The sequence below is a fragment of the Gorilla gorilla genome, chromosome 13 (assembly GCF_029281585.2).
Source record: "Gorilla gorilla gorilla isolate KB3781 chromosome 13, NHGRI_mGorGor1-v2.1_pri, whole genome shotgun sequence".
Lineage (NCBI taxonomy): Eukaryota > Metazoa > Chordata > Mammalia > Primates > Hominidae > Gorilla > Gorilla gorilla.
The window spans coordinates 49,728,408-49,740,515 of NC_073237.2; the positions used below are offsets into that span (position 1 = coordinate 49,728,408).

Consider the following 12,108-nt stretch of genomic DNA (forward strand, 5'->3'; position numbering starts at 1 on the left):
AAATCAATAGGATGGCTGGAGGGAGACATTTCCCTATCCTCATCGAAGACTGATGAGCTATCAGTCTATTACGTGGTATCCTGTTGAGAAACATGTGAACAATTGGAAGAGTTTATCTGATGACTGACCAGTTGTGAAATTTAGCACCCATTAATTGATTCTTAATGTGAGAGGATTAACTTGGGAATTGTGAGTTTCTATGTGTGGAAAGGAAAACATATTCCCTTTACTCAGTTACCATGCAAAAATCAATAACCCCAATTCGCATGTAAGTAAGAAACAATATGTCCCTTGCTCAAAAAAATTAACATCCTTCTAGCTCTTCCTTTCTTCTCCTTACAACTTTGATATACTTCTTCGTGTGTGTGTGTGTGTGTGTGTGTGTGTGTGTGTGTGTGTGTGTGTGTGAATAGCCTTCCTAAAGGCCTGGGCTTTTTCTAAATGTATGCCTTTAATTTTTATCCAATATACTTCTCTTACAGCAACCTGTCTTGTCTATTCTATTCCAGCACAAGGCAGATGCACAGCAAATGTGAGCTGACTCTAGTCCTTCTTCTGAAAACAGCCATGGGAAATTTAGGCAAAGAATGTGTTGTCTTTGCTAATACTGCTCTTTAAGCCCCAGACATAGCTAAACTCTTAGCTAATTACCCCCTGGGTCCCAGGCTTTCACTGGGGCCTTTTAAAATATACAAAACCAAAGTGAAGGCAGGAGGCCATTAGCACTACATAATTCAAGCAAACAATAAATGTGTTTATTCTGCCTGGCTACTGACCACCTGCCTTCCCATCCCGCCAGGCAGGTATCTATATATACGATTTCCTTTTTCCCAGTCCTGCAGAGAATGAGCCTCTCCTTTGGGCCTCATCATTTACAAAAGAAGCTTGGGCCCCTGACAGCATGCATCTCCTCTTATTTCAGCTGCTGGTACTCCTGCCTCTAGGAAAGACCACACGGCACCAGGATGGCCGCCAGAATCAGAGTTCTCTTTCCCCCGTACTCCTGCCAAGGAATCAAAGAGAGCTTCCCACAGGCAACCATGAGGAAGCTGAGGAGAAGCCAGATCTGTTTGTCGCAGTGCCACACCTTGTAGGCACCAGCCCTGCAGGGGAAGGCCAGAGGCAGAGAGAGAAGATGCTGTCCAGATTTGGCAGGTTCTGGAAGAAGCCTGAGAGAGAAATGCATCCATCCAGGGACTCAGATAGTGAGCCCTTTCCACCTGGGACCCAGTCCCTCATCCAGCCGATAGATGGAATGAAAATGGAGAAATCTCCTCTTCGGGAAGAAGCCAAGAAATTCTGGCACCACTTCATGTTCAGAAAAAGTCCGGCTTCTCAGGGGGTCATCTTGCCCATCAAAAGCCATGAAGTACATTGGGAGACCTGCAGGACAGTGCCCTTCAGCCAGGTATGTGTTCTGGGGGGAGAGCAGGTAAGAGTTTGCAGGTGGTAGTGGACAGCTGGGATGGATGGAGAGTAGGGGAAAAGGCTGTCAGGAGCCTGACTCTAGCTTAACTACAGGTTTGGTCTTTGGGCATTCGTCATAGGATTTGGCAAAGATTAAGTTTCCTTCTGGCCTTTCCATTTTTTCTTGGCATTCTGGAAATGCTGCAAGAATGATATGATGATACTGTCAATATCAGTAATCATTCATTCACACTGAAGACGCAGAGCTCTGTTTTATTTATTTATTTTTGCATTGGAGGTGATCTACTCAGAGATATAAGTCAGACTGTACCCTCAGTTAGGAGACTGAGAATTTAGAGTAATCACCAGAACTCCTCTGTAGCTATCTTTCTGCACTCTATTAATATGTGGATGAGCAGGTCAAGTCCATTTGTTGATAAAGTGGGGTGCATTGGACTCCTTCCCAAATACTCTCATATCCATTTACGATGGTCTTAATCCCCATATTCCATGCTTAACTACTTTATAGGTTTATGAGGGGCTTCTTTAATAGCTTGCTAAAGCTATCCCACAACCTCAAAGTACGTTAAGGTTCTCAGGCAAAAGTTGTCATATCATTTCTAGTATTATGATAGCAAAAAAGTGATTTTCTTTCACTTATTTTCTCATATGAGCTTTTTAAAAAATCAATCTTGATGTGAGATCATATCTCCTCCCCTCAGAAGTACCTTTCTCCTGTTTCATGTTGTGTTGGCTGATTTGTAGTTATTATGATCAATTCCATGCTATTAAGACAAAGGGACATCCTACTGTCTACTTCCTCTGGCAATATCTACATTCCAAATGTTAAATTAAAATTGAGAACTTGCATTAGGTCCTTAAACATGAAGATATTGAACCAAAAACAATGCAGGGTAGAGTAAAATTTTATAGTCGAGTAATGCTACCCAATTAAGCAAGCAGTAGAATAGGGCAATTGACTGTGCAAGGCAGTTAAGTATTCTGCCTGAAAAGGCAAGGATATGTAGCAATGACAAGTCAATTATCAAACAATAATGACTACTCTGTTGGCCATGTGCAATTAGAAAATTACCCCTAAGAATCAGGCAATCAAATTTCTTTTGAAATTCTTCTTTTTGAATTCTATTGCTAATTAAATTTAAATTAAGATGTTTGACTCTTACATATTTTGAAAGGCACATAAAGCTAGGTGCTTGGAGTTATGAGATGTAAAGGTGATGTAATGTACAATGATTCGCAGGCATATGCATTGTAACTCTGCTTGCATACAACTTCATAGACTTGAATGTACTACAGGTCTTGCAGAATAGGATAGAATGAAACCTAGAATGTTCTGATCTATTCTACGATCAATGTAACAAATATGTATTGGGAGCCTACTATGCACAAAGCACTGTGAGAAATAAAAAAGTAAGGCACATTACTTATGTAAGATAATTACCATTAGAATTTTTCAATCGCTCACATCCAATTAGACAAAATTTCTTAAGGTTTTGCACTAATAATGTAGAGTAAAATATTTTTTATGTTAAATTAGGGATTCCCCAAAGGCTATTTAATAATTTACTCAATAAAGAAAGTTTAATTGAGGTGGTTCTGTGCCCTTATAGATACCATCACTTGCATATTGCAAATCGTATCCAAAATTGGAAAGCTTTGAAATTTTTAGTGTAAATTATCCTCAGATTTACAGTCCATAGCTTCTGCATTATGTGTGTTAAAGAAATAATTCAAAATAACGTAATGGAAATGTGTTTGCTTTTTAGACTATAACCCACGAAGGCTGTGAAAAAGTAGTTGTTCAGAACAACCTTTGCTTTGGGAAATGCGGGTCTGTTCATTTTCCTGGAGCTGCGCAGCACTCCCATACCTTCTGCTCTCACTGTTTGCCTGCCAAGTTCACCACGATGCACTTGCCACTGAACTGCACTGAACTTTCCTCCGTGATCAAGGTGGTGATGCTGGTGGAGGAGTGCCAGTGCAAGGTGAAGACGGAGCATGAAGATGGACACATCCTACATGCTGGCTCCCAGGATTCCTTTATCCCAGGAGTTTCAGCTTGAAGAGCTATCCCACTATTACCTTTGAAAAGCAAAACCACAATAGCAAAGATGCTGATTATTCAGTCTGAAAATGTTAAGTGGGTACATAACATTTTCAGGGAAAGGTGACTTGAAAAGTAGTTTTAAATTAGAACGATAGAGGAAATGATATTAGTCTAGTTATTGGTACACGTTTGAGACCTTGTCTCAGCTCTGCCACTAACTAGCCGTAGAATGTTAAGTTGTAAAATCTTTCTCCATCTAAAGATTTTCATCTATAAATGACGGACCTGACCTAGATGATTGCTAAAATCCTTTCCACTACTAATATTCCGTGATACATTTTCTCCAAGTTTGGGTAAAAGCCCTCCATCTAAAGAAGGAAAAGAAATAAGCGAGACCATAAAAATGGGCTTCTTTAATGTGTGTCAAATCACCAGCAAGCAAAGAAGCAAGATAGAGAGGGAGGAAGGAAGGAAGGGAGGAAGGAAGGAAGGAAGGAAGGAAGGAAGGAAGGAAGGAAGGAAGGAAGGAAGGAAGGCAGGCAGGCAGGCAGGCAGGCAGGCACGCAGGCAGGCAGGGAGGCAGGCTAGGTGAAATATTTGTAGGAAAGATTCTCATACTTATAGTTACTTTTGCAACCCAAACAGTGTTTTACTTGACTTCTATCTGATGATTAAGTCTTTCCACAGATGTAAGGAGTAACTTGCTTGGTTGCCTCCTTTTTAACAATACTCCTCATATAAAGTACTTAATGTCAGGTCTCTGACTTTGAAGAAGGAACAGTGATGTTAATTTTAGTAGTTTATATAGGGAAGAGGAACAATCACTGGTAGCCAAACAAGTACCTATATTATGAGGAAGGAAAAATACATGACCACTACCAGGTTTAGAGATCAATCCAGAGATGCTAATGAAAGTAACCCCCAAAAATTCAATCTTCGGGCAAAATTATTTACTCACATGCATGCATTTTGAATTAGGTAGTAAGGTTTCTATGTTTGAATGACTGTTTTTTGCTATTTAATAAAACTTTGTATTATAAATTTTATTCAGCAAGTACCAAAATTACAGGTTCTGAAAATATTCTGGATATTTTAATGCATTAAATTTTAGTATATGAAGCATTCTGAAAAATGTTCTTATATTTTTCCCTTACTTGTTTTGTCTCATAATTTAAAGGTACTATCAGGAGATAACCTAGCTGGAAGCATTTCTGGAATGTCTTCATAGACTTATGACACTGGACCAAGGGTTTCTTCTGATCTGTAAGCAGCCTTCTGTTTAAGTCTCTCAATCGCCTCTCTCCTGCCTGTATTAATTTTTACACATATATGGTACAGAACTGCCTTTTCCCAGCCAGACTGCTTTTTCTATTAAGTTATTCAAGTTTTTGTTTCTAAAAATTATTTTAATAATTAGGTTTCTTTTACTTTTAGTGCACACATATACACACATTTCCCAGAATAACTGTTTTTTTAAATAAATCAATTTATACTTTAATTCTATTCCTCTTTAATCACACCATCTAACATGACATTCCAAAGAAGCAAAGGCATTTATATTTAGTGTATATTTTGTAACACATCAACATGAATGTGAGTTACACAGATGCACACATGGCATTTACATTGGAATATATTATCATACCCTTTGGTGGTCAAAGGCAACCTAGTTGGCCAAGATATGCTCATAAGGATAAAATTGTTAAGCATTAATGATATCTCAGCTGGTCAATATATTTTGGTGCCAAAAGCTATCAAACAGCTGTCATGATTGCAATTGCCTAACCCTGATTATGAAAACCTATCTCTGCCAATTTGACTGTCCTTCTCCTCCTTACATACTTGTAAATCCCTTTCATCCATCCTTGCAAATAGACTCTCAAGCCCAAACCCCAAACAATGATCTGTTTTATTCAAATTTTGGTCTGCCCTTCCCTTGCATGTAAATTCTAGATGGGATAGTTGATAGTGGTATCAAACCTTACATTTATAGAATAATTGCATGAAATTCAACAAAATTGCTCATATTCAATCATTTTTACTTATAAAAAAGGCAATTTACAAAGGTTGAACATAATATGTAAAAGCGTAAGAAACTAAGAGGAAAAACACAAATATTGAACATTTATTAAGTGCCAGATACTGTGCTGTCTTTTACAAAAAGTTAACAATCTAATACTCACAAAAGCTATATAAAGTAGGTAATCACTGTATTTTATGGGTAAGAAAAGCAAGCCTTTAAAAGTTTCAGCAATTTTCCTAAGAGCATTTGGAGAATATTTTCTATTTTGGATTACAATATTTGCTCATTTGTTCTTTGTCAGTTTATATTGAACTCTTCCAGGTCTCTTGCCTATAGGCTTCAAAGCAAATTTCTTTTTCTCACTTATCTAGCTCTCCTATCTGAAGGATTTTGATGTTATATCTCAAAAGAGAAATCATCTCTAGGTCAGGTTATCAGCCAAATATTTCCTTGACTCCGTTGGTCCTCATGGCACGCCTCTCCATAAATCCTGGTCTCATTTTCCTCTCATATAAAATAAGGCTGGTAATAATTACCTCAAAATTATTGTGATGATCAAGTGTACATAACAACACTTCAGAGAACTTTAGATCCTGTAAAACTACAAGGGATTAATTTATTCTTTTCCGTTCAGACCTTCTATTTTTTAAATTTGTTTTGAGAAATTGAAAACACACAGAAAAGCACAAAGAATAACATAACACTGAAATTCATATAACCGAAATAAATAGTTACTATTTTGTCATCTTTTGCTTCTAGTCTTTTTTTAAATAAGCCATTTCAGATATAAGTAAAGTTCCTTCTGACCACAATACTGAGTCTTATTCCCTAAGCTTTTGCCTACAAAACACCACACCACTAAAAAATCCTGCTTATACTTTCAATTCCCTTCTATATTTTTGCTAATTTATATATACTTCCATAAACAATATGTAGTATTATTTTTTATATGCACTACTTTAGTCAGCATATATTTATTTGTCCACCAACTATGTACGAGATACAGCTCTAGGTGCCATGAATACAAAAAGGGAACAAGTCAGACAAGATCACTGCTCCTATAGAGCTTACATTCTACTAGGGGAGATATGTAATTTGAAAATCAATCAATTCATCAATCAATCAACTCAAAAAGAAAAATATCAGATGGCTATAAGTGGTATGCAAATAATTAAAATATGCTAGAGATTGATTAGATTAAGTGGTCTCTGAGATGGTGACATTAAAGCTATGTGTTTTGAATTATGTACATGATATTCTCTATTAGTTGTTCTATAATGGCATTTTTCACCACACATAATTCTTGTTTGTTTTTACAAAGGTTTTAGACGTTTTTTCCCATCTATATTTTATCTCTGTTCTAGAAATTAAGTATTCCTTACAGAGAGTAGCTAACCTAGCTTTGATTTTCTCAATCTGCACAATTTCTTTAACCTGTCAATTTAATTCCTAAATAAGACTTTTATTTATCCTCTGAATTTTTACAGATAATTTAATTTATTCTATGCAAGACACTGTGCTAAGAACCTTGGGATATTCCAAGATAAATAAGACACATTTCCTGCCATGCTGGAGCTTACAATGTAGTAGCAGATATAATGTATGCAAATTTTAAGGCAATGATAATAGTACTTTTATAAGGACTACTAATTATTGAGTTGTTACTATGTGCTCAGATGCTTTATATTTGTTATCTCCTAGAAGTGGATATTTTATACTCATTTTTTTTGACAAGGAGAATGAAAGTTGGAGGGGTTCATTCATTCAGTCCACAGATAGTTATGAATGTCTATGATGAGCCTGGTCACTGTGCTGGGGACAAAGAATATGAATAAATGAGTAGAGGATTATCTAAATATAATTCCTGACTTTAAGAATCCTGCTGTCCAGGAACAAGTAACTGCATGTTTTTGCTACTTGTTTACTCTTCCATATATTCTAGAATGATGATCTCTCCATCACACCCTACCCCCAGTCTCAAACACCACTATCCCAGTGAAGCCTTCTTTAACCCTCAGACAAGTTTGGGTTCACGTCTAACATGATTTCATGACACTGAAACCTTTGTTTTATAGCACTCATATCAGCTTTTAATTATATCTTTATTCTGGCCATCATTAATTAAATTATAAGGTCCATGAAAACAGGTATCATATTGCAGGAGGTTTCTTTCAGGATTGTAATAAGTGTCTGGAAGGGGCCAGCACACAGTAGGTACTCAATAAATATTTTTTGTCTGTATGAAAGAAACAATATCAATAGGTATCATCTACTGAGGTTATGTCATGTGTCAGGCACTGTGCCAAACACTTTCTATACATCATTTTATTTAATCCTCATGAAACCTTATGAGGTAGGGAATATTTATAGATAAAGATGCTAAGGCTCATATAAATAAACTTTCCAAAGTATCACTGTTAGGGAATAGGAGAAGCTGAATGACTCCAAAGCCTAAGCTCTTTCTTGCTATGTTATATTGTCTCAAGATAGCAAATATGGAAATATATATAAAATATAAATATTTATGTATACATATGTATGTAAATATACGCACATATAAATATAGACACGCATATAGATACATACAAATCAAAGTTAAAGACCTAATACTAATCCATCCCCTCTCTGATTCCCAGAGCCCATTATTCATGCCTGTCTTACAGCACCTGTAACAGTGAGGATGTTTCCAACTCCAGTAGCAGGAAATACAGCTCGGAATGTATTAAATTAAGAAGGAATGTACTATGTCTCTAACAAGAAGTCTGGAAGGCAGCCAGTTCCTTGGTTGGTCAAGTCAGCAGCTCTACCATTCCATCAAGGACTCGGGTTCCTTTCATCTTTCTGCTCTCTTACTTTCGGTGTGTCTTCTACAGGCTAAAACCCCTCTCAGTCACAACATGGCTGCTGCAGTTCCAGGCATCATGCTTCACTATTCACACACGAATGTCTCTCCCACTTCCATCCCTTTAAAAAAGCTAAATAAAATCAGTTATGTCTAGGATAATTGAGCAGTGGAACAAAATCAAGGAATAAAGAGCAAATGGCTGTTAGGCCACAGCTGTTGCCACTTTTTAATTAATTAATTAAGTATTATTATTATTTTTATTATTATTTGAGACAGAGTCTCACTCCGTCTCCCAGTCTGGAGTGCAGTGGCACAATCTCGGCTCACTGCAACCTCCACCTCCTGGGTTCAAGTGATTCTGCCACCTCAGCCTCCCGAGTAGCTGGGATTACATGGGTGCGCCACCACGCGTGGTTAATTTTTGTATTTTTAGTAGAGACAGGGTTTCACCATGTTGGCCAGGCTGCTCTCGAACTCCTGACCTCAAGTGATCCGTCCACCTTAGCCTCCCAAAGTGCTGGGATCACAAGTGTGAGGAACTGCACTCGGCCCACTTTTTAATTTATCATTATTTATTTACCGGTCTTATTTTTCCTTCTAGATTATAAACTCCTTAATGGCAAGTCTTTATATAATAACTTCTGTATACCTTAACAAAGTTTACATCTTTGTTACCCTTCTGTTCCTAATATATGCTGTATGTTGTATGCTTTATATTTACATACATACATAAACATATACACGTATACATAAAACATGATTTTAATGTTTTATAAAGGGGTAAATGCTCAATACATGTAAGCTAAATGAACGAATTTTGGGAGACACTCTTAGAAGGATGGGTTAGTGTACATAGTGTGGGAAGCTTTGAATAGCAGCCAGCACATTTTAAGAATGTATGGGGAGTTTTTGAGCAAATTAGGAAGGTATGAGGTTTTTTTTGTTATTTTTTTGAGACAGAATCTTGCTCTGTTGCCCAGCCTACAGTGCAGTGGCATGATCTCGGCTCACTGCAGCCTCAGCCTCAAGTGATTCTTCTACCTCAAGCCTCCCAAGTAGCTGGGCTTACAGGCATGCACCACCATGCCTGGCTAATTTTTGTATTTTTAGCAGAGACGGGGTTTCACCATGTTGGCCAGGCTGGTCTTGAACTCCTGACCTCAGGTAATCCGCCTGCCTCAGCCTCCCAAAGTGCTGGGATTACAGGCATAAGCCACCACACCCAGCCGGTATGGGTTTATAAAAGTAGTTTCAGAGGGGCTCATGAACACCCCTGGAGTGTACACAAATGTGTGTATGGGCATACTTCAGGGCAGAAGGTCCGAAATTTTGATGAGCTTCTCAAACAATTTCATGAGCCAAACATTTTACCAGCGGGTATAATAAATGAGAGAAAGCCTTGAGTCCAGTTGAGCCAGAGAGCTGGAAGAAACCTTGGAAATCATGTGCATAAACCTCCTCATCTGGAGCTCAGAAAAGTTGGGTTTCTATTTTGATAACAGAGGATGAATTTTAAATACACGTTAGTGGGTCCTGTTCACCTTGTTGAATCTAATACCCACATGCAGGAGTTTGCAGTGGTGAAATGAGTGAGTAATAGTACCCTGAGCAAAGAAATGGACTTTCCTGTAATACTAGTTTTCCAAAGCGAGGATTCATTTATCCACCCACATTTCCAGGGGAGAGTCAGATTTTCATTTCGTGGGTTTCCTCCCTCTTACTCTGTTTTGTTCCTCCTCCTTTCCTCCAAAAGAAGTAATCACCAAGGACCAACCTATGGGTGGGGACTTGGTTAATAATGTTTTTCAAGGAAGTATGACAACTTCTTCTTTTCTGCCAACTAAGGGAAACATGCCTCTTTCATGTCCCATATACAAAAAACAAGAATTTCCAATAAGCGTGTTTTATAAGTCACAATGACATTATTAAAAGGAAATCTGCAACCTGCCCAAACCTAAGATAAGAAATAGGTGAAAACTTAAATGGATAGACAGAGCCAACATCCTACTCCAGCTCAGGTAAATCACTGAAAGCATGCCCTCTTCAGGTCTGGGATCCACCAGATTGAATAGTGTCTTTGAACCTTGAAAAATAATGTCCTGTAGCTTTACAGGATTATGAAAACATAGTGTAAACTTATCACTGAAGGGGCTCCCAAATGTGCATATATGAGCAAAAAAAAGACCCTATACCCCATTCTCCCACTTGTCCTTAAAGGAGATTATAAATCCTTTGATAGCCCTAAGAAAAACTGCAAATCGGCTAGAATTTTCTTTGGCATTCACTTTTCCTGCTTCCGGCCTCTGGTCTCCCCCTTGGGCTCCCTTCTCTTTCTTACCCTCATTTCAGGATATTCAAATTATCTTTAATGTCTCAGGGCTCCTAATTAAAGTCTATTCATCCATCCAGCCCATTGATGTATTAATTCAGTTATCGTTTATTTAGAGTCTATTGTGTCAAGCACTGTGCCTATTGGAGTACTAAGATGGCTGACAGGCTCCTGCCCTAGAGAAGACAGAATTTTCCTGGCTGAGAGTTTGGGTTTCATTCTATAGGCAAGTGCTTTTGAACCTTGGCTGTGTATTAAAACTACCTATGAGCTTTTAAAACACAGAGAGACTGTTCCAATGGGTGAAGATGGTGTTTGGGGATCAGCAGGCATTAGTCTATGTATTTTTAAAGCTTCACAAGTGATTTTGCTGCAAGGTGAGATAATGGGGAGGTAGGGAGCCACTGAAGAATTCTCACCACATGAATTCTGCGCTCCTGAGCAGATTTCTTCTAGAAAGAAAATATCGTGCTGTTCTCCTAACCCTTTTTGATCCTCCTGTTGTTTTCCACTGAAACTCTCTTCCAGGCTCTTATAGATTTCAGTTCCACACAATTAAGGAGCAACATTACTCCTACCCATTAACTTAATTGCATTTTTAGCTCAGAGGAAATAAGGGTCTTTACCTATGTTGATTTTTCTCCTTAAAATAAGTTGCTCTTTAAACAATTTTCTAAATTGACATTAAATTATACACATTTACTGTTTATAACATATTGTTTTTTAGTAAATAACATTGTGAAATGACTAAATCTAGCTAATAACCATAACACATTACCCCACATAGTTACCTTTTTTGTGGTGAGAATACTTTACGCTTTCAGCCATTTTTCAAGAATACAATGTACTGTTACCTGTATCCCCATGTTGTACAATAGATCTCTTGAACTATTCCTCCTAAGGGAAATTTTGTCTTTTGACCATCCCCCAACGTGTTCCCAGCAACCATCCCAGCTCCTGGTAACCACCATTCTACTGCTTCTACAAGATCTTTTCTTGTTTTAGATTCCACAGGAGTGAGATCGTGCAGTACTTGTCTTTTCATGCTTAGTTTATTTCACTTAACATAGTGTCCTCCAAGTTCATCCATGTTGTTACAAATGACAGGCTTTCCTTCCTTTTTAAAGTTGAATAGTATTCCATTGTGAGTATGTACCACATTTTCTTTCTTCATTTATTTATTGATGTACACTTAGCTTAATTCCATATTTTAGTGATTGTAAATAATGTTGCAGTAAACATAGGAACGTAGATATCTCTTTGACATCCTGATTTTATTTTCTTTAGATATATACCCAGTAGCGGGACTGCTAGGTCATATAGTATTTCTGTTTGTAGTTTTTTAGGGAACCTCCACATTGTTTTTCATAATGGCTGTACTAATTTACATCCCCACCAATAAGTAATGTGGTAGTTTTTCCACATCCTCACCGATG

At 37.7% G+C, this 12,108-nt stretch overlaps 1 protein-coding gene across 2 annotated transcripts; it reads left to right on the forward strand.

The window, feature by feature from the left end:
* Positions 1-840: 840 nt before the first annotated feature.
* CER1 (cerberus 1, DAN family BMP antagonist) lies at positions 841-6,243 on the forward strand. Of its 2 annotated transcripts, XM_019033000.3 has the most exons (3): positions 853-1,408; positions 3,195-3,413; positions 4,653-6,243. In XM_019033000.3, the coding sequence occupies exons 1-3, from the start codon at positions 902-904 to the stop codon at positions 4,701-4,703; spliced, it is 777 nt and encodes a 258-aa protein (XP_018888545.1). In that variant the 5' UTR covers positions 853-901; the 3' UTR covers positions 4,704-6,243. The 2 variants fall into 2 exon arrangements, with proteins under 2 accessions (XP_004047866.1, XP_018888545.1); XM_004047818.5 differs by having other exon boundaries at positions 841-1,408; positions 3,195-6,243.
* Positions 6,244-12,108: the final 5,865 nt, after the last annotated feature.

Excerpts from the sequence above, each read along its gene's own strand:
- CER1 (XM_004047818.5), top strand. The coding sequence starts at position 902 with ATGCATCTCCTCTTATTTCAGCTGCTGGTACTCCTGCCTCTAGGAAAG. Across the intron at positions 1,409-3,194 it reads GGACAGTGCCCTTCAGCCAG|ACTATAACCCACGAAGGCTG; the intron begins GTATGTGTTCTG and ends TTTGCTTTTTAG.